The sequence below is a fragment of the Bolinopsis microptera genome, chromosome 11, assembly GCF_026151205.1.
Source record: "Bolinopsis microptera isolate Bmic1 chromosome 11, MBARI_Bmic_1.0, whole genome shotgun sequence".
NCBI lineage: Eukaryota > Metazoa > Ctenophora > Tentaculata > Lobata > Bolinopsidae > Bolinopsis > Bolinopsis microptera.
Genome location: NC_087082.1, coordinates 2178717 through 2203516, shown reverse-complemented (window position 1 = coordinate 2203516; position 24800 = coordinate 2178717). Strand labels below are relative to the sequence as shown.

The following is a 24800-nucleotide window of genomic DNA, read 5'->3' as shown; positions in this document are numbered from 1 at the left end:
AGTAGCTAAGGATCCATTGGATCTATGCGATCTCCTCGGTCGACTCAGCCGAATGATAGGAAACTTAATTGAGGGTTAAATGAGGAGGGGTACCTGTTAAAAGTTCAAGAAACTTCCTAGGATACCCCTTCAGTGCATACTGTAAACATAGTGCTATTAACTATTAACTATTTAATAGCCTACATAATGATTCTCACAAATAATAACCCCTGAAGGTGAGACAAAACCTACAACCACGGAGCTCTTGATAACGAACAAGTGTGCTAAAAGAGTGACAGACAACTTCCCAGCGTACGGTGGCATGCAGGCTCAACTCAACCAGATGGGTAGGTATCTGCTGGCTGCTGCATAAAGCATTGGTCACTAATTAATTGATTAATTAACTAATTAATTAATTGATTCAACTTTTTTTGACCCCCCAGCCTTACTCCAGCACGTAGAACCTAAGTTGTGATGAAAATAAACGTCACCATCGTGTTCGCTGTCCATGTCCTCTAATTAACGAGTACGGCTACATTTCAGCGCAGAAATATATATTTCTCGATTTTTACCGAAAAATGATGAATTTGATACCCATTTTGCACAATTATTCCTTAACTTTCGGTAAAATGGGCATCAATGGGGCAACCCATCCCCTCCTCATCACCTAATTGGATCGATTTATTGAATTAATTCTATGACTGGGATCAATTTTGATTTTAAGCCTTGGACTAATTTAGCTATTTTAAATCTGTTTTTTACTTTTAATAATTTAATCTTTTTAAGATTCAATTTTGACTTCCATTTCGTTTTATACTGAACTTTTTTGCTGTATTTGTTTTTCAGATTTTTGTCCTGTTGAGTCAACTTATTTTGTGATTTCGAGAGTATTGTATAGTTTAATTTAATTTATAGCCCAATCACATTAACCATTTTATGTTAACTATCAGAATGGTTGGATTTTCTTTATGTTTCATGCTCTAATGTACGATAACTATTATCTCGTGTACTCCCAATTCAATAACTCAATTAAAATAACTGATTATTAATAACTAAATTAAAACCAAATCAGCCTATTTAAATTCACGATCGTCTTACTGTTATTCAAAGCATTATTAATCGATATTGTAAAGTAAAGTAAAAATATTATTGATTGCTGATTAAACATGTTAAAAGTTGAACATTTTGAACAAAAGTTGGAAATTTAAAATGTTGAAATGCTGCAATGTTGAAATGTTGAATGTTGCTATGGTAACTATGCTGGTAACTTTACTATCTATTTAGCCATGTTCTCCTACTCAGGGTCCGACATGATGAGTAGTCTGAACCAAAACAACCCCCAACAGTACGCCTCCGTAGCTAACTCAGGTATAACATCAAGTGCAACTAATCACGTAATTAATTAATTGATCAGCGAAGAAAGATTTTAATTTACCGGGAAATTATTTATCACCTGTCAGATGTTGGGGCTTTATTTAACGTCAATTTAAAGTGAAGCCACAATTATCACAATTATTCCAAAAAGCAAAACGTCTTGATACGATTTCTTAATTTAAACCGACAAATTTAAAATGTTTTGCAGGTGGACTGAATGGTAGTTCAGGTCTAAACGGCCACTCAGCAGCCCACGGTGGCGGTATGACGTCACATGCTCCCGGTATGACGTCACATGCTACTGGAATGACGTCACAGGCTACTGCTGCTGGTTATGGAGCTAGTAACTATCCTAGCAGCATGGCCAGTCTCGCTGCTGCGAATCCTAGTGTTAGTTTTTGGAGAGTTTAGAACAATTATGAGTTTGTACTTTATATACTTTTGGCTCAGGGGACAATCTTTATTATATGTTGGTTATTTACTATTTTTTCTCCAGCGTAGGTAATATTCCTTTACACCAACATTAAACTTCTGAAATACTAACAGAATAAATTTCAGTTCATGACGTCAGCTGCGAGCTACATGAGTGCTATCCAGTCTGGTCAACAACCGGGCTACCCTGCTCAAGCTCAACAACAACCACAGCAACCGCAACAAGGTAACTCCCTCACTTACCATTAAAAATACTCACCACCACCACATTAATAAAGCCCCTTATTCTTGAGGTGCAAACAAAACACCCAGAATCTAACCACCCCTCTCTCCAGCAAACAAACACCCAGAATCTAACCACCCCTCTCTCCAGCAAACAATACACCCAGAATCTAACCACCCCTCTCTCCAGCAAACAAAACATCCAGAATCTAACCACTCCTCTCCAGCAAACAAAACACCCAGAATCTAACCACCCCTCTCTCCAGCAAACAAAACACCCAGAATCTAACCACCCTTCTCTCCAGCAAACAAAACACCCAGAATCTAACCACCCCTCTCTCCAGCAAACAAAACACCCAGAATCTAACCACCCCTCTCTCCAGCAAACAAATCACCCAGAACCTAACCACCCCTCTCTCCAGCAAACAAAACACCCAGAATCTAACCACCCTTGCCTTCTCTCCAGCAAACAAAACACCCAGAATCTAACCACCCTTCTCTCCAGCAAACAAAACACCCAGAATCTAACCAGTAACCACCCTTCTCTCCAGCAAACAAAACACCCAGAATCTAACCACACCTCTCTCCAGCAAACAAAACACCCAGAATCTAACCACCCTTCTCTCCAGCAAACAAAACACCCAGAATCTAACCAGTAACCACCCTTCTCTCCAGCAAACAAAACACCCAGAATCTAACCACCCTTCTCTCCAGCAAACAAAACACCCAGAATCTAACCACCCCTCTCTCCAGCAAACAAAGCACCCAGAATCTAACCACCCCTCTCTCCAGCAAACAAAACACCCAGAATCTAACCACCCTTCTCTCCAGCAGGTGGTGTTAGCAGCTATCCAGCACAACAACCAGTAGGCCACTACCCAGTAGCCGCTCAACAGCCCCAGCAAGCTGTTGCTAGAGCTCCTCGCTCCAGGGGAGAGTCTAAGATCCCTAGTGATGCTTTTGAGGGACAATATCCCGCTCCTCAGCTTACTGTGAGTTTTCAGCTTAACTTTTGGTGAAACAATATTAAGCTGTATTCACAATGGAGGTTGAGTGTCCGTTATGGCTCAATTAGCTGCTCCATTATCACGTAGCGAATATATAAGATATTAATAGGTTGCGCAGCCCGTTGCGCAGTCAAAGGCACTCTGAGTCTGCGACCTCCCCCTCCATATAATATCCAACTACTTGTCTCCTGGCTTCTGTCAGGAGAGAATCTCAAATTCAAACGGTTTTATATTTTTAGAATTATTTAGATCCAGGTCACATCAACCAGTGCATTTATGGTTATTATATGGAACTGTTTACTTTCAGAGGATGGAAGAAGTAACAGTGGAAATAACAACAGACCCCAGAAACTTTGTGTGTCTTCTTAAGAAGTACTTTGACCAAGTAGACGGTGCAAATAGTAAACTCATGGAGGCTTACAACAGTGGCAAGGACTATTCTATTCCCTCTGCTAAAGTCAGAAGAGGTTAGTCTTCTTGTTTATACTTAAGCATCTTTTTATAGCTCCGATCAGTGTTCAGTTTTCACCCTTAACTTTTTACTTGAAGCAGCTATTTATAAATTATGGAAATTTGCTCGGAAATACCAGAATGCTGTCTTCAGGAATGGCTTGTGTAGCCCCTTACGAGGACGTGGGAGTGGAACAGTTCTACCGGGCCAAGATAATTAACATAGACCGGAACGATGCCGAGGTGCTCTTCATAGACTACGGCAACATCAACTTAGTCCCGCTTGCTGGACTCAAATATTTGCCTCAGGTATTTAATAATATAGAATATGTAGAATAATTAATATAGAATATAGAGATTATTATATATTTTATTATATATATCTAGACCTTATGTGCTCTTAAATGTATGATGGCAAACAGACATCAAATTATTAGATTTCAGATTGTTGGTTTTTAAAGATCTTAGATGATTTCGATATATTTCATTTTGTATCTGGTTCATTCCTTTTCATTGCAGATTTTGTTCCCAATCTAAATCCGTTATAATCAGTTATTTCTCTCAGGCATGTGCTGTGGTCCCCGAGTCTTACATTAGATGTGAGTTTGATAACGTATCTCCTACTGAGGGTGAAACATGGAGTGAGGGGTCTCTCAGAGCTTTCGAGGATTACCTTGCGTAAGTTGAATAATAAATAATAAATAAAGTCAAATAAGTTGCTTATCTCTTTCATCTTCTCCAGGTTCTTATCTTTGTTATTAAGCTTGCTACAGTCCTGTTTGAATGTTACATACTTCATAGTTAACTTCATAGTTAGATCAGATACTTGTATGAAACATGCACATTCTCTGCTGGGAGCCCGACTTACCCTTAGACTCCCCCAAGCTTCTAGGTATTTAATAAATAACAATCTGATCTTTGTTTGCAGGATGGGAGACTTTGTAGCCGTGTTCAAAGGAAAGAACAAAACTGGAGATCGTTACAAAGTGGAACTGTACTCAGTAGAACCTGGTAGCACTAACTTCCTCGAAAATCCTGTCAGGTAAAACTACAGGCTCCTTCACCTTAGCATTATCTTATACAATTGAGGTGTTATCATTTAAGCCCGTTCGTAGGATGTTGGAATCTTGTATTTTGTACCAAGGCTAGGGTAACTACTGAAATATAACTCAAAGTCAAAATGTTAATCTAACGAACACGGTGACCTCAGTGCGGAGTTAGAAAGAAGAGGAGTGCTGAAGAGAGGAGCTGAGCAGGCTGTATCATCTGCCTCAAACAGAGGTCGACGTGCTCACTCTTCCAGAGTAAGATACTTAACTTTATTTTAGAGATGAATACAGTAAAACCCCGATTTTCCTCAAACCCTGATTTACGGTTTACCCTTGCTTTTTTATTGCCCCTCGAACTAAATCGGGGTTTTAATTTCTATTGTTTTGACAAAAATAGAAATCGTTTGTCACCACATTATACGCGCTATCCAAATAATCATGTTAAGACTTAATTAAGTTTTATCAATCTTACTCAGGAACCCGAAGTATCGAGACAGAGCAGTAAAGAAATAGAGCAGAAAGGACGACGGGATGAGTCAGAACGGGGCACTCGCAGCAGAGGACGAGACCTAACGGAGCGCGGGTCCTCCCCCTCCAGCAGTTCTGCTAATTCTGAATTAGTGAGAGCGGGATTCAAACCACCAACTATCGTGAGTATGGGTTCAGTGGTGCTTTCAAACATCAGAAGTTTGACAAACCACAGTACTTGTTGGAAATAGCTACAACAATATTCGGAATTAATCAGAACTCCTTCGCATATTCAACTTCAATTACAGCCAGATAGAAATTCTGAACAAACCTTCTCACCCTCTCAGTCGTAAGAAAAGGTATACGATTTAAGAATGTCCACCAGCCCAACACGCCCAGCAAGTTCTCTTGTCAAATACTGACGAAAAGAGAAGAGCTGGAGGAACTAACTGACCGGATGATGCAGGTGTACGAGAGAGGAGACGAAGAGGATTACATGGAGGACGAACACATTCTTCCTTACGCGCCGTGAGTATTACTTTGCACATACTTGATAAGGAAGTTTTACAGAAAAATGTTTAGACATTTCAAAAAACATTGATTCAAGTAGTTCCTCAGAACTGTATCTCCGCCTCCTCAGTTGTGCGGTGCTGCTGGAAACGTCCTGGCAGAGAGGTTACATCCTGTCCTCGTCCTGTCACGGTTGCCAGGTGGTGATGATGGACACCAAGGAGGTCAGATCTGTAGACCCTGACCAGCTCAGGTTCCTCCGGGAACAGTTCATGAAACTACCAGCTCAGGGTATGTGAACTGTCCTGGAATTGTTTTTATCTTATGGTGATGTGTAGGTGGTGAGGTGGATGGTATTGTGTGATGTGTATATTACTAGTTGAGAGTTGAGAGTTTCTAACAGGATATATGTTACCTGTTGCTAAGACTCTACTTCATTTTTATAAACCAATGCGACTAGTTGAATTTATATAAAATTTATTATTACAAATAAATGATTCCTTGTGCAGGTGTGAAATGTACCCTGGATGCCATCAACTGTAAATCCAACAATTGGAACAGTGAATCATGTCGTACTTTAAAGAGCTGGTGTCGGAGAACGAGTTTATCGCTGAGTTCAGATCAGATAGAGGGGGGTCCTGGAAGATAATGCTCCACAGCAATGTGTTAGTACTTTATTACTGATTAGTACTGATTAACTTGGAGCTCATTCCATAGTAATAATTAACAAGTATGATTACCCGACGCTCATTTTAAATTTTGCAAACCAAGATCGAGTCCATCATTTCATTCGTTTTATGGAGGAAAAACTCTATTAAAAAGCAAGAAGCCACAAAGCTGCTGATATTGAACATTTCCACCTAACTGGTGATACTGATAATCATTTCATCTCAGGAGCGGAGCAGATCAGCTGGTGAACGCTATGTTGTAGTGAAAGGGTGGGCTTCCTCCACTGACCAGACTGTCCGTGAAGCTGTCGACGACCTCAACGCTGCCAAGACTAGTCCATTCCAGATGTACCAAGTTGCTATTGGTTCCTCAGTCTCTGTGAGTAACAATTTCTTTCGATGGTTGTGAATTTTGTTGCTGAATCTTCTCGCTTGGATGAATTATTCTCTGTCTGGTCTGATTGTAATATAAACCTTGTTATCAGGTGTCACCGTGTCACGTGGAAGGACCTGAAGAGTTTTACGTACAACTGCTTGACTCCCAACAACCTATAGAGGAGGTGCTCTGTGATCTATACTATTATCGAAGACGGATAGCCTTGCGAGTGTCAGATGTTAACACTGCCTCCAATCCGCACCTAGACTCAGTTACTATGACTCTGTTTCTAACTAGTCCCGTGACTTTGTATATGTTTATAGGAATAGCGCTAGTGAATAGTAATTCAAACAAAAGACTGAACTACACTCATAGGGCCGCACAAGTAGCTAATTTGCGAAATCAACATAACCGTACCAGAATAGAGTCTCTCTGCTAGTCACGAAGTCAGACGTGCTGAATCTTGATAACTACTAAGCAGCACTTTCTGGGTCACGACATGAGAAAGAGTATTATTAAGCCTGGTACAGGGGTAAGATAGTGTCTGTAGCCAGGACTGGGTGCGAGGTGTTCTTTGTGGACTACGGTAACACTGATGTCATTGAAACTGTGCTAATACAGGTGGTAAAGTTTTGTATAGGCTATTGGTACTTATAGGGCCCCCCTTCTGGTAAAAGTGACCGTCACTTTTGATGACTCATCTGGGCAGAAAAAGTGCCCTTTTGGGTCACTTTTTTAAACAAACTGTCGACTTTTGGTCACTTTTTTTCACGGGTTAAGGCCGCTTATTTGGCAATTTGATATCAGTATAATCAGTATTCACAATAAAGTGACCTTTTGTATGAGAAGAAATTTGATAAAGTCCTTCAAGTATTGAAATTTATTAAAAGCCATTGTATTGATATTTATTCAAATCAAGTTCGGTTACTTTATTTATGCTTGCATACCATTATCCAGTACGGTTATTTCAGGGACTAACCAAGAAGTTCATGCAACAACCCATGTATGCTATTAGATGTAAACTGGACGGAATAGATCCCAACTTGATGGAACAGATGTCTGAAATAATCAGTAAGTTTCTGATCCACCCCAGCATCCCCAAATAAGACCCTACAAAATAATTGATTAGAACTTCACAATGCTTTACAGAAATAACCCTTTCACTTTCTAGTCTAATACTTACCGTACATCACTAATCCAGACCATATCCCCCTGTTCCACTAACATCTCCATCTTCACAGCTGACCTGGTTAACCCTGGAAACTGACAAGTAACTATGTTCCACACGCAAACCCTTCATCAAACAAAAAGAATGGCTCCTGGTATCGTTTATACAAAGGTACAGTGCCCCCTCTACAGTATTGTACTTACAACTAATATTACAACACTTTTCACGTAGAATTAGTAGGTTAGTGTTAGAGTTAGGGTCCCTTACATGAGTTACATTTACTCTAACCCTAACTCTACACTGGAAGGTTAGAGTGTACAGTCTACTCTAAGGTTTTAAAGTTATAGAACGCTAGTTTCGTAATGTGACATTTAGTCCTACCTGTATAATTAAATTCAGTTCATAATACCGACCTTGGTGAACTTCACAAAGTACGCATAAGTGGAATCACTAGAACTTCATATCGTTACCATGCGTTACGTGTGGGGAGGTTTTGACAGTTTCTCAAATACGAACTGTGAATTTGTAAACTTTCCCAAGATTTATTTATACACAGGAATTTCCCACTTGTGGAACTGGGAATCTATCGTGCAAATTCTTGTTAAGACGAATCAAATTTTTCAGTAATTGTAGTAAGGTGACATATTTCCCATATTTCTAGTTACGCATGGTTTAATACTACGTCATTTCACCCATATACAAGTTACAACGTGTTGACTGTTAGTGTGTCATTTTTGTCATTCTAAACTTATCTGGTATTCTCAGCCACACCCTCTATATGTAATGTGAACTCTTATAATGTGGGGTAGCTACCACATTTTACCTAGATGTTAAGCATTTTAAATATATAGCGTTACCTATGGAAATTTGGCATATAATTTGACAAAGGGTATTTTGGACATCATTTATCCCAAATATCACAAAATTTGTAAAGGTCTACTATTTCCTTTAAAATATCTATTAGCAGGTTCCCTTCATTGATCTATTTCCTTTGGATTATTGCAAGACAACTTTTCATTATTGTCGTTACTTCTTATCTGAGTTGATCCAGGTTATTATGTTCCAAACATTGCTGATCTTTATTCTCATCTTAATTCCTTTGATCTTATATTAATTCTCATTTTAATTCTGATCGTGTGGATCATTACGTAAGGATCTAAATAAGATCATTTAAAGTGCTCACCACGACAGCATCTGACTGCCAAGCATATGTTTGTGCTGCTTACTGACCGAGCACATTATTCAGAAACTTCTCACGCACATTTATACTATGTCATGTAAATATCATACTGAATACTGCTTAGGTTTAAATGTAAATATCATGTGAATATTTTGGAGTTTAAAATGTTAATTGAATGTAAAGGTTTAAATGTAAATATGGTGGAAATGTTTCCATGTTGAGTAAATTACCACCGGTACTTACTACTACTATTTACTTTTACTGTACATTATTCGTCAACATAAAAAGATATTGGTAGTTTAACTTGGACTTTGTGATTACCTGTGTCGGGGTTACTCCAAAAGAATATGTAAAAGTTGTCTCGTGTGAACTTTGAACTGGGCAGTTCGTCACCACCAGAAATAGAGATAATAACTTTAACTTTAACTATTAAAATTTGAACGATCTAACCCCCTACAGAGTATAGCCTTCAACGTGCTACTAGACAAGAGTGTTGAAGTTGGATCACTCAAGATAGGAGAACAAGATCTCGATACGGAAGATGTGAGGGACTACGCTCTAGGGTCGGGCAGGTCACAACTGCAGTTCATAAACCTGGCCCAGTTGATAGTGACGGGGCGGACGGTCTGTACCAATCATCAGGGATGTCTCTGTGGTAATCAGGTACATTAAATCCTTATCAGTTGCATTATCGTATGCACTATTGTTGGAGTCAAAACTTTAGCCGCCAATCAAGTGTACCCTAATCGATAGTGTACGTTGTACACGGTACATTAGGGGGGCGAGTGTATATTTAACACATTATATAGTGTACATTGTACAATCACCGTGCAAATCTTTAAGAGTTATTTAGTAGAATATTCAATAGCCCTCAGGCTAAACGGTCGTTCACACGCGGACCAGTCTGTGAGGGTGGGTATCACTATCCATCAGTCTGTGAGGGTGGGTATCACTATCCATCAGTCTGTGAGGGTGGGTATCACTATCCATCAGTCTGTGAGGGTGGGTATCACTATCCATCACACTATTTCTTAGCTGTGAACTCCAGTCAGTGAGGGTGGGTATCACTATCCAGCACACTATTTCTTAGCTGTGAACTCCAGTCTGGGAGGGTGGGTATCACTATCCATCACACTATTTCTTAGCTGTGAACTCCTGTCAGTGAGGGTGGGTATCACTATCCATCACACTATTTCTTAGCTGTGAACTCCTGTCAGTGAGGGTGGGTATCACTATCCATCACACTATTTCTTAGCTGTGAACTCCTGTCAGTGAGGGTGGGTATCACTATCCATCACACTATTTCTTAGCTGTGAACTCCTGTCAGTGAGGGTGGGTATCACTATCCATCACACTATTTCTTAGCTGTGAACTCCTGTCAGTGAGGGTGGGTATCACTATCCATCACACTATTTCTTAGCTGTGAACTCCTGTCAGTGAGGGTGGGTATCACTATCCATCACACTATTTCTTAGCTGTGAACTCCTGTCAGTGAGGGTGGGTATCACTATCCATCACACTATTTCTTAGCTGTGAACTCCTGTCAGTGAGGGTGGGTATCACTATCCATCACACTATTTCTTAGCTGTGAACTCCAGTCTGTGAGGGTGGGTATCACTATCCATCACACTATTTCTTAGCTGTGAACTCCAGTCTGGGAGGGTGGGTATCACTATCCGGCACACTATTTCTTAGCTGTGAACTCCTGTCAGTGAGGGTGGGTATCACTATCCATCACACTATTTCTTAGCTGTGAACTCCAGTCTGTGAGGGTGGGTATCACTATCCATCACACTATTTCTTAGCTGTGAACTCCAGTCTGTGAGGGTGGGTATCACTATCCATCACACTATTTCTTAGCTGTGAACTCCAGTCTGGGAGGGTGGGTATCACTATCCGGCACACTATTTCTTAGCTGTGAACTCCAGTCTGTGAGGGTGGGTATCACTATCCATCACACTATTTCTTAGCTGTGAACTCCTGTCAGTGAGGGTGGGTATCACTATCCATCACACTATTTCTTAGCTGTGAACTCCAGTCTGTGAGGGTGGGTATCACTATCCATCACACTATTTCTTAGCTGTGAACTCCAGTCTGGGAGGGTGGGTATCACTATCCGGCACACTATTTCTTAGCTGTGAACTCCAGTCTGTGAGGCTGGGTATCACTATCCCTCACACTATTTCTTAGCTGTGAACTCCAGTCAGTGAGGGTGGGTATCACTATCCATCACACTATTTCTTAGCTGTGAACTCCTGTCAGTGAGGGTGGGTATCACTATCCATCACACTATTTCTTAGCTGTGAACTCCTGTCAGTGAGGGTGGGTATCACTATCCATCACACTATTTCTTAGCTGTGAACTCCAGTCTGGGAGGGTGGGTATCACTATCTGGCACACTATTTCTTAGCTGTGAACTCCAGTCTGTGAGGGTGGGTATCACTATCCCTCACACTATTTCTTAGCTGTGAACTCCTGTCAGTGAGGGTGGGTATCACTATCCATCACACTATTTCTTAGCTGTGAACTCCAGTCTGTGAGGGTGGGTATCACTATCCATCACACTATTTCTTAGCTGTGAACTCCTGTCAGTGAGGGTGGGTATCACTATCCGGCACACTATTTCTTAGCTGTGAACTCCAGTCTGTGAGGCTGGGTATCACTATCCCTCACACTATTTCTTAGCTGTGAACTCCAGTCAGTGAGGGTGGGTATCACTATCCATCACACTATTTCTTAGCTGTGAACTCCAGTCAGTGAGGGTGGGTATCACTATCCGGCACACTATTTCTTAGCTGTGAACTCCAGTCTGTGAGGGTGGGTATCACTATCCATCACACTATTTCTTAGCTGTGAACTCCTGTCAGTGAGGGTGGGTATCACTATCCATCACACTATTTCTTAGCTGTGAACTCCAGTCAGTGAGGGTGGGTATCACTATCCATCACACTATTTCTTAGCTGTGAACTCCAGTCAGTGAGGGTGGGTATCACTATCCATCACACTATTTCTTAGCTGTGAACTCCCATTTAGCTGATTCGGCGGTATTCAGCTGACTCCTGTTGTGCAGATAAGACTGTTTGCGACAGAGTTTGTGGGAAATTGTCTACCCAGTCGTGTATTTACTGTTAAAACCCAGAGTGGTTTTAAACCGATATAACACGCTGTATATATAAACCGTTATAACAGTCCCTATAATAATAGAGTTGTACCTTGTTAAAAGTTGTAATTTAATTCTGAGCTGGCGTGTAACTTGATTGCCTCAGACTTACATTTTACACTACATTACAGGACATGTTTCCCGCCTCAGGGCTAAATTCTGGAGGGATGTTATGTCGAACTTTATTTCAGTTGGATTGTTCGTCGGAGTGCCCGCGACGAGACTGTGTCAAGCCAATAAAATCAAAAGGGATGTGCTGCCACTATTGCGGTAAGAAGTCATTTCAGGGACACTTTCACCCTTGTGTAATTAATTGAAGAAGATAATGTTAAAACAATACACACGTTTCTATCACTAGTCAACTAGTTTAACATCATTTAATACATTTAATACTTTCAACACTACTATATAACAAATAATTTGAGATTATGTGACTGATTAAATGCTGAAGATAAAAGAAATATATTCATTTTGCTAAGATTATGTTTGCGTTTCATTGCTCAACAGCTGTTCGAAGGATCAAATTTAAGTTTAACATCAATGTATCTAAATATTTTGAGTGTGGAGGCAATGTCATTTCAATAAATAGATAATGAGTTATTAGACTCGCAGCTGGTAAGACCATGTTCATTGTTCCTTCGTCACATTCTGAAGGCCCAATTTTGCTTATTACTAGCAACTTGCACCTGTATCGTTAAATCGAACTTGGCGCTAGTATCGATGCGCGCTGCGCGCGCGCATGCATGGGTATAGCATGGCTTTGTTTTCTTTGGACTACCGCCTGGAATAACTGACAAAGCTAAATAAGACAATTACGATGCAAAAAGCCTTCTATATCTTCAATACTGTTCGAGATGTGTGATAAAACTTTAAACTCAAGTTGATATTGTCGTGGGTGGCCGGTACCAGTCGCTCATTAATTAACTGCGTTTTCAGGAGCTGAAGTGAGATTCAGGCCCCCTGCTGGCTTTTATCTCGAGAAGTTCAAGAAGAGTCTCGGAAATTTCCTCAAGGACGATCAGCTCGCTAGTGTAAGTTAAATAATATAAATCTCAACTTGGTGACAAAATACTAGTGTACTGTGTAACCCCCTGTAAATGGTGAGAGAGTGTGAGAAAGGGAGAAAAAGTGAGACACTTTAGTATCACATTTGGAGTACAAAACCATTAATTTAACCACTTACAAAAGGCTGATTTTTTTAAATTTGCTTTTTGGCTTCGTCAGACTGTTGTCGAAACTGTACCGAAAAAACCAGTTCAATAACTCTTACTGTTTTCTTGATTAAGCCGTTCGGAAATTACACACGTACACATATACACACGGGGGGGGGGGGGGGGGGGTAATGACTACTTTTGGGGACTTGGGGAATTACGTCAATTCCCCATGATTTTTAGTCCCCATTAGTCTCCATTAGTCCCCATTTAGATTTCAAAAAATCTGGCTTCTCTAGACCAGATCGTAAACTTCTCAAGACTGAAGTCTAGAATATTTATAAATGGTCACTGGACATTCCTGACTTCTTGGGAGCTACTTGAGGGCTGTTAGAGTACCTCAGGTTATTAAACTAACTTGAAAACCATAAATAACTGTCAAAAATTCTGGGGACTTATGGGGACAAATGGTGAATTACGTCAACGAGTTGACCTCTAGTCCCCACGATTTTTAGTCCCCATTAGTCCCCAAAAGTCTCCATTGGTAGTCATTACCCCCCCCCCCCCCCCCCCCCCCCCCCCCCCCATACACACATACCCACACATTTATTGGGATTATTAATATAGATCCTTTGCAAACATGATCGATATGAAATATACTGTTAAATAATACCAGTCTCACTAGTTGACTGGTTGAGTGGTTGTTCCTGTAACCCTGTATCCTACAGGACCAGATCTCAATAACAGTGTCCCTACAAGAGTACGAGCTCAGCACTCTCAGTATTCAAATCACTGTCTCGGACTCTATCGCAGGTACATTCCGAGTTAACCATTGTTGATATAAATATAATATACTGTTTTAAGTGGTCATACTTTTCTCAGTATTTTCTTCGTATGAGAATTTATTTGAAACTATGAAACTCATCCAATAAAAAACGTAGCCTTAACTGCAACATTTTAAAACAAAAATCGCAACCAAAATAATAAGCTGTTTAAAGAAGTCGTTACAACTTTTAAATGTTAAAATTAAACCGCTTCAGACGTAAATCGATCTATTTAATATGTATTGTTTCGTAATAGCATGTCTGTTGGCAATGAAGTAAAAAGCGTAAAAACTACGATAATACAGCCTATTGCTGCTATATATGGGGTCGTTCACATATTACGTAATCAGACGAGGGGGGAGGGGGTTTCAAAATGATTACGCTAGTGTAATTTTGACACAATAGCAATGTGTAAAAGTGATTACGGAGGGGGGGAGGGGGGTAACAAATTGTTCAAAAAGTGATTACATAATATGTGAACGATCCCTATTGCCTATGTAGGGGGGGGTCCACGTTAAAAAAGTTAAATTCTAAGATCGAGATTTTGGAATTTAACATTAATTACTTTAACTTTTTTAACTTTTTTAACATAAATTAAAAATCAGATTTTGGCTGACTAATCGGTTCAAATTTTAACATAATTACCCAAATTAAACTCAATTATGAGTGTTGACCTTTAGTACTAGTAGTACCTCGCTCTTGCAATTGTTTTCTGTAGTTGTAACTGATTTGATAACTCTACAAAAAAAACACCTTGTATCTATATATATATATATACACATAATTGTATAATTTACTAATATAATCATTCATATAATACGAAAAAAGAATATGGCTTGGCGGTGTAAGTGCGGAAGGGTTATGGAAAGTCTCACATACGACAGATGTTTACGTTGCAATTTAGCGAAGGCATCAGGAGAGTCGCTCATTCGCTTGAAGGGTTCCTGTAGCTGTAATCCCTGTACCCGAACCATCTACTGAGGACACATCATCAGGTATTGATACTCCGGAGCTTCCTCCAGCTGTAATCCCTGTACCCGAACCATCTACTGAGGACGTATCAGTTGTTGTCAACACTTCAAAAAGGGCTGCTGATTCATCAAAACCTAGAACTCAATATGATTCTGAAGACGAATCATCTGCTGATGTTATCACTACTGCGATAATAACAAGCAACTCATTCAAGAGGAGAGTTGTCCCTACTTTTAGGATTCCAAAGATTAAGAAACCGACGGTGCAAAGCAAATTGACGATTATGGATAAATCTTCATCGACGGGTCTGAAGAAGAAGGAGCATTTGCGGGCTAACACTGATAATTTAACCACGAGAACTCCCACAGTAGACAATTCTAAATTCACAATTGGACGACCAATTGATGTTGATAAGATAAACAGCAGCAAGAAAGTGTTAAATTCAAAGAAGGAAACAGCACTTAACAAGTTGTCTACACGACTCATTGAAGGTGGAACTGCAATCAAGAATGAGAATCAGCAGGGAAATCGGGACAAATTGAACTCTAGAAATACTCCTCCAACAAGTTCTCTGAGTACAATTAGACTGCCAGTACACGATGGAAAAGGTGATAAGCCTGTGATTGCGAAGAAAGAGACTGTTTTAAACCAACCATCTACAAGATTCGCCACAGAAGATGGCACTTCCACGCCGAAAAACAAACTTTGTAAGGAGAAATCCGGAAGAAAGGCGCTCGATGCCGAAATTACGATTAAAGATAGATGCACGGTCAGGACGAATTTTGAAATTGAATTGTGGAAGTGTAACGACATGGTTCCTGGCCAGATTATCAAGGCCAAAGCAATTCAACGGGTTTTATTCAGACTTGGGTGTTTTTTAGAGGAAGCTTGCCTACAGAATATATACAATATTTTCGGAGGAAAAAAATCCAGGTGTCCTACGTTATCAATTGTGCGATCCATGGAGCGGGTATTAAGACTAAAATCTAAGAAAAGACGTCGTCGGATGATGAGTATTTTACCTACCCCGGAATGTCAGAATGGAACAAAGAGTACAGATGATGTGGTGCAGAATACTGTGCATCAGCCATGCCCAATAGCTAGAGTGAAACCAATCTTGTCATCGGAAACTATTCAATCTATTCCAAAAATACAAGGAAAGCTGTCTACTAATTATGTCCATGCAAATGAGACAGGGAAGTATTCTTTTGCCTTTATTTCCCACATTGCGGTAATGCTAGAGTTAACTAGATCACTAGGTCCAAGCAATTTGAAAAGTTGTGACGATGAGGAACTTGTGCATAGATCGTTGAATGAAATAAAAAATAATCAGGATTCAAAGAAATATCTAAATGTAATTGATAGCGCGGAAGATATTGAAAATGAAGTCCCTGAAGTCTTAAAGCAGGTAAAGAACCTATTGGGGTGTGTGAAAGTGAAACAACCAGATCGAAGTTCTGTTTCAAAACATAGATGCTCTCATAATCTAAAGAGCCATTTAGCCAGTTATATAATATAATAACATCTATAAACAAAAGAGCACCTAAAGAGACTCAGCAAAGTGCTGGCCTATTTACGCTTACGAAGACTCATTCGTTCAATATGTCTCAAAGTAAATAAACTCCTCCATCCTACTCTATCTCTTGCTAAGTTCACTAAGTTGGTAAAATCATCTTCATTTTTTAAATAAATTTGTCTCTTAAATAGGTCCTTTTTCACAATAATATCATACAAGTTAGTCCTGTGTCTACCCACTCGTCCCTTTAGTGTTTGACATCCTAGTGTAGCAAATAACAGAGACTGGTAGGCAGGTGTGTCGTTGTCACTGCGTAGAACATGACCTAGCATTGTCCACCGTGCCTTTTCCACTCTCTCGGAAAGGGGCCTGGTCTGGGTACGAGCGTAGAGGGCCTTGTTAGATATTGAGCTAGGCCAATATATGTGTAGGATGCGCTTGAGGTGCTTCCTCTGAAGAACATCTACAGACTCTAGAACATGCTGAGGTACGGCCCAGCAGCAGCAGTTGTACAGGAGCACTGATACTACTAGTGAGTCGTAGAGTTTGATCTTTCTCTTCTCAGTTATCTGACTCCTCTCTGATCCCTGGCACCACAGCTTGTCAAATGACCAGAAGGCAGAGTTAGCTTTATTTATTCTATTAGTAACATCCTGCTCTGATCCAAGCTTAGTACCAAGAAGCGTCTCGTTTCTCCACTCCTCTTTTCCTCTTAGTTCATTATCCTATTATCCCACTCGTCACAGGCACCAACTTCTTCTAAATACACTCTGGTAAACTTTGTCTTTGTGTCATTGACAAAGAGACTCCATTCACTGAGAATATTATTGGAGATCTGAAAGATATCCTGTAACTCCTCCATATCTTCACCAATCTCCTCTAAATCGTCTGAATAGCCGGACTCAAGAGGCATGTGGTTATCGGCTATCGGAGGGTTGGGTCTTGAGGGGAGGACTGCTCTTATGTACACTACAGCTCCAGCTAGATTGAGGGTAAACAATTTACCAGCTGTGCTGTCTCCTTGGGAGGCTCCTATGTTGAAAGAGAACATCTCTGAGTCAGTAGAACACACTCTGACTACTAGAGTGGTGTTAGCCATGAGGTATTGTACAAGCCTCAGGTCGTCTCTGGAGCATCCTGCAGCTTCTAGTAGTCTGATTGTTGTACCTCTGCGGATGGTATTGAAGGCAGCTGACATGTCGATACTCACTTTGTTCCATTCAAACTCCTTCTTCATTACTACAGATATGAGCATGCTCTGTGCCCAAACTAGGTCGGCACAGCTCCTGCCAGCTTTGTAGGCAGCTTGGAACGGTCCGGTGAAGTTGTCCACAGCTCTCTCTATTCTGTTTAGCACTATCAGTGACAGGATCTTTCTAGAAACATTCAGCAGGGTCAATTGCAATGGTCGTATCGACTTAATTGGGCCACGAGTTTTACCAGGCTTAGCCAGTGGTGTGAGGATGCCTGCTCCTATTGCTTCAATGTGAATGTTTTTCTTGAAAGACTCGTTGAACACATTAGCCAGCTCTTCATGAAGGAGAGGGTTGTTCAGGGCTTTCATGACCTCGCCAGGAACTTTATCAATACCCACTGCTTTACCAGACTTGAGTTTACTGATGGCTCTCTCTATCTCTGCAACGGTGATGGGACTGTTAAGGCTAGATGGGGGGTCAAGGAAGGCAGGAAGGGTAGGCTCATCAGCGTCGTTGAACTCAGCTTCAAAGTACTCCTTAATAATCCTCGCTTTCTCCTCATTAGTACCTGCGATATTCCCAGCAGGGTTGTGGACGGTTAGAGCTGGTCTAACATATCCTTTGGCGAGTATCTTAGAGGCTCCAAAGTATCTCCGGGCGTCGTCTGTGTTGTTTACCTCTTCGACGAGTGTGTCAGCACTGCGGTTGTTGAAATCTCTGAGTCTCTTTGTAATCTTACGTCTCAGCTGGTTGATGTTGGTCTTGACATGCTTCCTGTTGGTCGGGAATTTGTTCTGCATATTCGCAATCATCAGCTGCTTGCGTTCAAGTGACAGTTCAGCGATCTCAGGATCAGTACTGAAGGATTTGTGCTTTTTTTAGCCAGTTGTTTGGCCATAAGAGGTAGCCTCCCTAGTCTTGGGACATCAGGAATGTCCGAGGAAGAGATTATTGAGGAACATATATTTTCATTACTGAATAATGATGTATGTCGTGATATAATGAAGATTCCTCAACCGTATGATGTTAATCGTATTACAAGTGAAGTTCTAAAATATATGAACGACGATAAGGACTCGGCTGCACTATAGTGAAAATTATTTTAATGATAGACTTTTATGTTCAGGTTAAATGATATAACTTCAAATTAGAACCTCAAGTTCTTTTATTTACGTTATTACAGTAACACCTGTAAAATTTTTACTTCATTGACACTGTTTTTTAATTTTGTAATATAATATATTATTTCGTCTCGACTCTCAACTAAACTTTGGTGAGCAAATCAAGCAACTTAAAACATCGTGTTTTCTGAAACTAAGAGACCTTGCTAAGATGAAAACATTCCTCACAACCAAACAGATGGGAACACTGACTCAAGCAATTGTAATCTCATCGCTTGACTACTGCAATGCGCTTTACTATGGTTGTAGTCAAGCCTCAATTACGCAGCTGCAGAACATTCAGAACCGAGCATGGCGTCTGGTTTTTGGATTAAAGAAGAGAGACTCAGTCGACGAGAAGCTCAAATCCCTTCATTGGCTCAAGGTGAAGGAAAGGATTGAGTTTAAGTTATGTTTACTGATTTTCAAAGCAGTCAATGGTGTTGCTCCTGCATATCTGTGTGATCTAGTAACATTTGTTAGTTCGAGTAGCAGAAGAACTTCCTCCTTACACCTACCTGTCGGATCTACAAGATCGCACCCAAGAGCGTTTCAGACTGTTGCTCCGAAAATCTGGAACCAACTACCAATTGAAATTAAGACTTGTTCTGATGTTGATCTGTTCAAAACATTATTAAAAACTCACCTGTTTAAGAAAAGTTATGGCATGAGCGATTAATTGACAATTTAACTTTATGTTATTTGCTTAAACTGTTTAGGATGCAACCTAATGTCATGATATTTTTGAACTTATTAGCAATTAGACTGTTAGCTCGCTTCATAAGCATGTCATCTTCGTTCCAAAACTTTTTATGTCCTATGCATACACTCCTTGATAGTTATCTTGATCTAGTATCTTTGTTTCACACAATAGAGCATAAGTTTTGTGGTTTATCCACTGGGCTTAGAGTTTGTGTTTAAGCTACCAAATTTTATTATTATTTATTATTATATTGACAAATTGTTTGAGCGATAACTTTTACATTGAAACATCATTAGACGTGACTCTTTTTAACTTTGTAATATAATATCGTGACAAATTGACTCATTGTTTGAGCGATAACTTTTATGAAATATCATTAGACACTATTTTAAATTTTGTAATATAATATCGTGACACAGTGACTCTTTGTTTAAGCGATAACTTTTATGAAACATCATTAGAATTTTATTCAGTTATTAATTCATTACGATTAGTAACACTAGATTTAATGATATAGATTATCATAGCCCTATTTTCAGTGTTGACACTGTGAATGGAATCTGTTGTTTTTTTGAAATTATTTATGAATCAGCTGTTTATATTTCTATGAATTATAATTTATTATTGTAATGATCAAATGTATCAAATATTTATCGGTTGTACCTATGTTATATGACTGTTTTACTCTTGTCATGGGCATTCCTATATTCCTACATGTAATGACTAATGAACAAAAATACCAACGCATGACCTAAAAGTAAACTAGTCTAGAATATTCACTCCATTGCAATGTCAACCCAAATTTGAATTTATGTTAAAAAAGTTAAACTTTCTAAGCCTGAATTTTGAAATTTAACATTAATTAGTTTAACTTTTTTAACTTTTTTTAACGTGGACCCCCCCCTATGTAGCTCATAACACTGGGCTCAGAGCATTCTTTAAATTCTTGTGTGTAGAATGTTTGTGGGGCTAAATGTCCAGATTCCATATTCCAGGTGGAAATTTATAACGTTTCTATAATAGATTAATTGTTCAGCAAGGACTTTATTAAGTGTTCATATTTTGTCTTTTCATTTCCACATCAGAGCTGTGGCCAGCCTTCAATGCACTTATCTTTTTCGCCAACACAATAACCAAGACAAGCAAGAGCATGATAATCACAGCTTGACCGACGTTACCACAAACCAATATCGTTTTCAACGGACTCGCCTCTCCTGGCTTTGCATCGCGTTCAACACACTTCAAACCATGTGTCTTTTCATTTTGACACGTGATATTCAAAGTAGATTGGAAGTAAAACTCTTTGAAGCCGTACCCTGGTTTGCATTTGACTGAGATGTTGCTGCCCGGTAAGTATAGTGGTAGTCTACCTTCAACGTTTCCATTAGCAACCTTGAACTTATTTCTTCGACACAAGGCAAGGTGCTCCTCAGGGAACAGAAGTCTCAGGTTGCTTAAGCGGATATTTGAGGTCCCAGGGTAGACGTACCTATCCAGACTTGTTATCGAGAAGAAGCAATTGTTGTTGTTTTCTGAATCAATGGGATCTAACACGCTAGATAACTGGAATATTGTTCCTCTGATGATTTCAAAGAGCTGATTCACATTATCTTCTTGGCAGAGAGCTAAAGAAGCCACTTTGCTGCTGGAATGGTGTGTTACGTCCGCTTCTAAACAGTTGTTGAGAGAATTTGCTTGGTAAATTTTAAATCTGGTCTTATTCCCATTTTCATTTAGTCTTTTCTCAAATAGCCATGGGATAGCTGATGTGCAATCTTTCCAGTTCAACTCCATCAATTTCCCAAACCCCAAGCACAGTCTACTGTTCACGTTCTTCATCAAAACTCCCTTTGAATCCTTATTTGTTGTTGTTGCGCTTTTGATTGTCCTGCATGGCACCGATGGACTTTCCTCAAAATTCATCAAGCATTCAATGTTTCCTTGAACATCAAAAGATGAATGATTTCCTTGAGATGATGAATTATGAAGGGGAAAGTGGTCGTAAATGCTGCAATTTGATGTTGTTGAGTCAAAAGTAAATGAGCAGCAGGTTTTGTGATACCAACAGTACATCTTGCAAGCAGTCACACTTTCAGCACAGACATTTGTGATCACCTCACCAAACGATAATTTGCGAGATACGTCAGCCGTGTAGAACTCGTAACAGTGATCCGAATTTGTTGTCGGGTTCTTAGAATTGCCGGATCTGGAGGCTCCAGCTTCATTGTGCTTTGGGTGTCTGTTTTGGGGCTCTTCTAATTGCCCATACTTTATTAGAATCATCACAACAATTACCGTATAGAACATTCCCTCCTGAACTGCAGGTATTTGTAATAATATCAAATCTTAAACAAAAAACTTTAATTTAAATTAAATTAAACATTAAATTACTATACATTAAATGACATTAAATTAATATCAATAACCATCTGATCAAGCAGAGACTGACAGTTTGGTTACTAAGTTTAGTAGTGACTAGTGATCCTAATTCTGTTTCTAGTATAGTTATAAATGGAGACTATGTTGCAATAAAAAGCAATTTACCGATTCAGATGCTCATGAACAACAATTCTACATGGCAACGCGCACTTGCACTTTATACCTGGCAATTTATGGATACATAGGGGTCGTTCAAATATTACGTAATCAGCCGAAGGGGGAGGGGGTTTCCAAATGCTTACGGTTGATTACGGGGGGGGGGGGGGGATAGGATAATAACAATTAAATTCAATTTGACAATATTTTAATTCAATTTCACTGTGATAGTGATAAAATTTAGAGATTAATCGGATATCCGACTATAGCAAGTAGTTTAGAAGGTGGTTGGACGGATATCAATCATTAATTTTCAGGAAAAATTCTCGAGGGCTAGGTCCTGAAAAATGTGTTTGACTAATTAATGATCAGGGTGAGATGAACTGTTATGTGGATAAAAGTAGTTTCCAGGAAATTTTCGGCCCGAGTCATTCTCGATGCGTACATTGAAAGGCAGTCTCCCAGCTTCCAAACTCGCATTGCATAGGGGAGACCTGCCCTCCGAGATCGAATTACAAAGGGGAGCCTCGACTCCAAGATCGTATATCGAGGGTGAGGGGGGGACTCCGAAATCTAGATAGAAAACATGAAAACTTATGAATTTCGGAGACTTTTGAATTTCGGAAATATTTTACTGTATTTTTTTCAGCTTGGAAAAGCAAAACGTAGTACCAAATTTAAAATATTTGAAAAACAGATTTTTTTACAAATTTTACAAAATGTATACAACATACAAGGGGCAGGGGGACCCTTGTGTTCGAGCTGGAAAATTGTTGAAGGTTTAAAAAGTAACGTGACGTCGTGACAGTTGAGTGTAGATTGATTAATCATCATCCTGCTTTACTAGGTCGAAATTTTGTAAAAACTTGGGTTTTTACAATTTTTTAATTCTAAAACGGCATAGAATTCTCCATTCTATGTCATTGACCCCCCTACTACAACCGGCTGCTAAAGTAAGTAGTTTGAAAGGTGCTTGGCCGGATATCATAACAATGATTTCGGCTTATCATGATTAGGGAGGGTAGCATGAAACGTAAATAAATATGATTTCCAGAGAAAAAGTCAAAGGGGGGGGGGGGGGGGGAGGTTGGGTCTTAGTTACGGTTGATTAAGGAGGGGGGAGGGGGGAATTGCTGAAATATTGATTGCGTAATATGTAAACGACCCCATATTTATAATATAAACTACAAAAGATGCTGTGAAGGATGCACATGCAGCAAATCAGATCATGACATTGTTAGTTGGGCACCCTACGAAAGAAATATAGACTTTTGGAGGTGTCGTCTGAATATATACTTATTTTTCAGTATTTAAATACTTAGGGGGACAAAAGCTTGGCGTGAGCGGTGAGCACCAAGCTTTTAAAACATTTAAAGATGGGAGAAAAGTTCAAAAGATTCGTTACAATACTTAGTACTTAATACAATAGATTCATATTTAGTACTAATATGGGGAATGGGGGCTGAGGTGGAGACGTGACAGCTTGTTGCTATAGTTACTTTAAACTTATCATATTGGGAGGATGTTGAGAAGATAGCTTTTCTGAAGAAAATAGTGTGCGTACCTATTCTACCCCCCCCCCCCCCCCCCCCACCCGGCCCCTACTCAGTTCAGTAAACTTTCAGACGGAATAGAAGGTGCTGGGTACGAGAGCTCTAAGATAGCATCTAAAATCCGCAACTACATAGTTGATTACGACATAGTACGCGCTTCTGAATTGTTCATCGTTCAAAGTCACCTGCAATTTCATCCTGATCGTACTGAAGCTATCGGATCACCTCAGGCACCGTCAGGTAATTTGTTGTTTAGGGGGTTACTAAAGTGCTTTTTTGCGTGAATCACAGAGTTCAAGTTGATAATTAACCCTGATATTTACCCCTGACAATTACCCCCTGATAGCTGGTATACAAAGCTGGGTTTTGTACGTTGTCCTCAGTGTCTCCTTCGTTCTCCTCATTATCATAGTTGTCCTCCTCTTCAAGTGTTCACGTCGCTACAGAGAAAACACCAACAACCAGCCTCATGTCAGGTACGACATTTTATTTTTGTGGGTTCTACTTCTAGCTCAGTTGGTGAAACTACGTTTTCTTTTTGTGGGTTTTAGTTCAACTTTAATGTTATATGTTAATTATTCTTCAGACTGGATCACGGAGTGCTGCCTCGGGCCCTTGATAGGAGATTCAAGCCTTGCGTTCCTGCCATGGTTTGTATTTTTTAATTTTTGCACCTATTCATAATTTATCATAATCTTTTATCTACAGCAACCAATCACTGCTCAGTATTCACTAAACCAACCAACCCCAGGATCAAGATATCCCCACGTACGAGGAGGTGCTGATGGAAGATATGTTGACACGTGGTATTGCTCCTGATCAGCCTCGTAACCAAGACAACGTACTGCGCGCGGCACCACGTCGTCCTGGTTACGCCGAGATTCCTACAACTGACATATGTGATCGTGCCCGTGTCTGACAGAAGTATAAGATGTATTATCATGGCAGATCTGTCACACAGATCATCTGTGTGAATCGTGTAAAAGCAAGATATCTTTCCTCTTCATTAATACTCTCTGAGTTATGAAAGTTTGAACCGTTGAGTTTATTATTATCATACTCTTTGGTGATCACAGAGAATTTTTATTCCCGAAAACATTAACTTGTTTAGATATTATAGATTGAGACTGGTGGCTTGAGAACTAAG

General features: G+C 39.8%; 3 protein-coding genes across 4 annotated transcripts in view; all 3 read left to right on the top strand.

The window, feature by feature from the left end:
* LOC134822896 (uncharacterized) overlaps positions 1-7894 on the top strand; it is a 12357-nt gene extending 4463 nt beyond the window's left edge. Inside the window, exons 9-27 of one of the 2 annotated variants that reach the window (XM_063834166.1) lie at positions 216-326; positions 1282-1347; positions 1562-1743; positions 1912-2011; positions 2839-2999; positions 3322-3481; positions 3619-3773; positions 4030-4142; positions 4393-4506; positions 4675-4768; positions 4990-5163; positions 5329-5509; positions 5622-5782; positions 6001-6156; positions 6386-6538; positions 6645-6764; positions 6987-7156; positions 7507-7606; positions 7777-7894. In XM_063834166.1, coding sequence (XP_063690236.1) covers positions 216-326; positions 1282-1347; positions 1562-1743; positions 1912-2011; positions 2839-2999; positions 3322-3481; positions 3619-3773; positions 4030-4142; positions 4393-4506; positions 4675-4768; positions 4990-5163; positions 5329-5334 — 1436 coding nt within the window. In that variant the 3' untranslated portion in view covers positions 5335-5509; positions 5622-5782; positions 6001-6156; ... (3 more) ...; positions 7507-7606; positions 7777-7894. Of the gene's footprint in view, positions 1-215; positions 327-1281; positions 1348-1561; positions 1744-1911; positions 2012-2838; positions 3000-3321; positions 3482-3618; positions 3774-4029; positions 4143-4392; positions 4507-4674; positions 4769-4989; positions 5164-5328; positions 5510-5621; positions 5783-6000; positions 6157-6385; positions 6539-6644; positions 6765-6986; positions 7157-7506; positions 7607-7776 lie in introns of those variants that run through there. The other variant, XM_063834167.1, reaches the window with a different exon arrangement.
* Positions 1-24800, top strand: part of LOC134822761 (alcohol dehydrogenase class-3-like) — a 101002-nt gene that overhangs the window by 47811 nt on the left and 28391 nt on the right. The window lies entirely within an intron of this gene.
* Positions 6059-24800, top strand: LOC134823157 (uncharacterized). The gene is made up of 13 exons (XM_063834505.1): positions 6059-6160; positions 6386-6538; positions 6645-6806; positions 7507-7606; positions 7777-7784; positions 9343-9546; positions 12235-12313; positions 12980-13074; positions 13923-14007; positions 23726-23893; positions 24000-24129; positions 24240-24303; positions 24405-24800. The coding sequence occupies exons 1-13, from the start codon at positions 6059-6061 to the stop codon at positions 24570-24572; spliced, it is 1518 nt and encodes a 505-aa protein (XP_063690575.1). The 3' UTR covers positions 24573-24800.

Bases quoted from the DNA above. Each gene is read 5' to 3' on its own strand.
- LOC134823157 (XM_063834505.1), top strand. From the start codon at position 6,059: ATGTCGTACTTTAAAGAGCTGGTGTCGGAGAACGAGTTTATCGCTGAG. The intron at 13,075-13,922 runs GTAAGTTAAATA...TGTATCCTACAG, and splicing joins AGGACGATCAGCTCGCTAGT to GACCAGATCTCAATAACAGT. The intron at 24,304-24,404 runs GTTTGTATTTTT...AACCAACCCCAG, and splicing joins AGCCTTGCGTTCCTGCCATG to GATCAAGATATCCCCACGTA.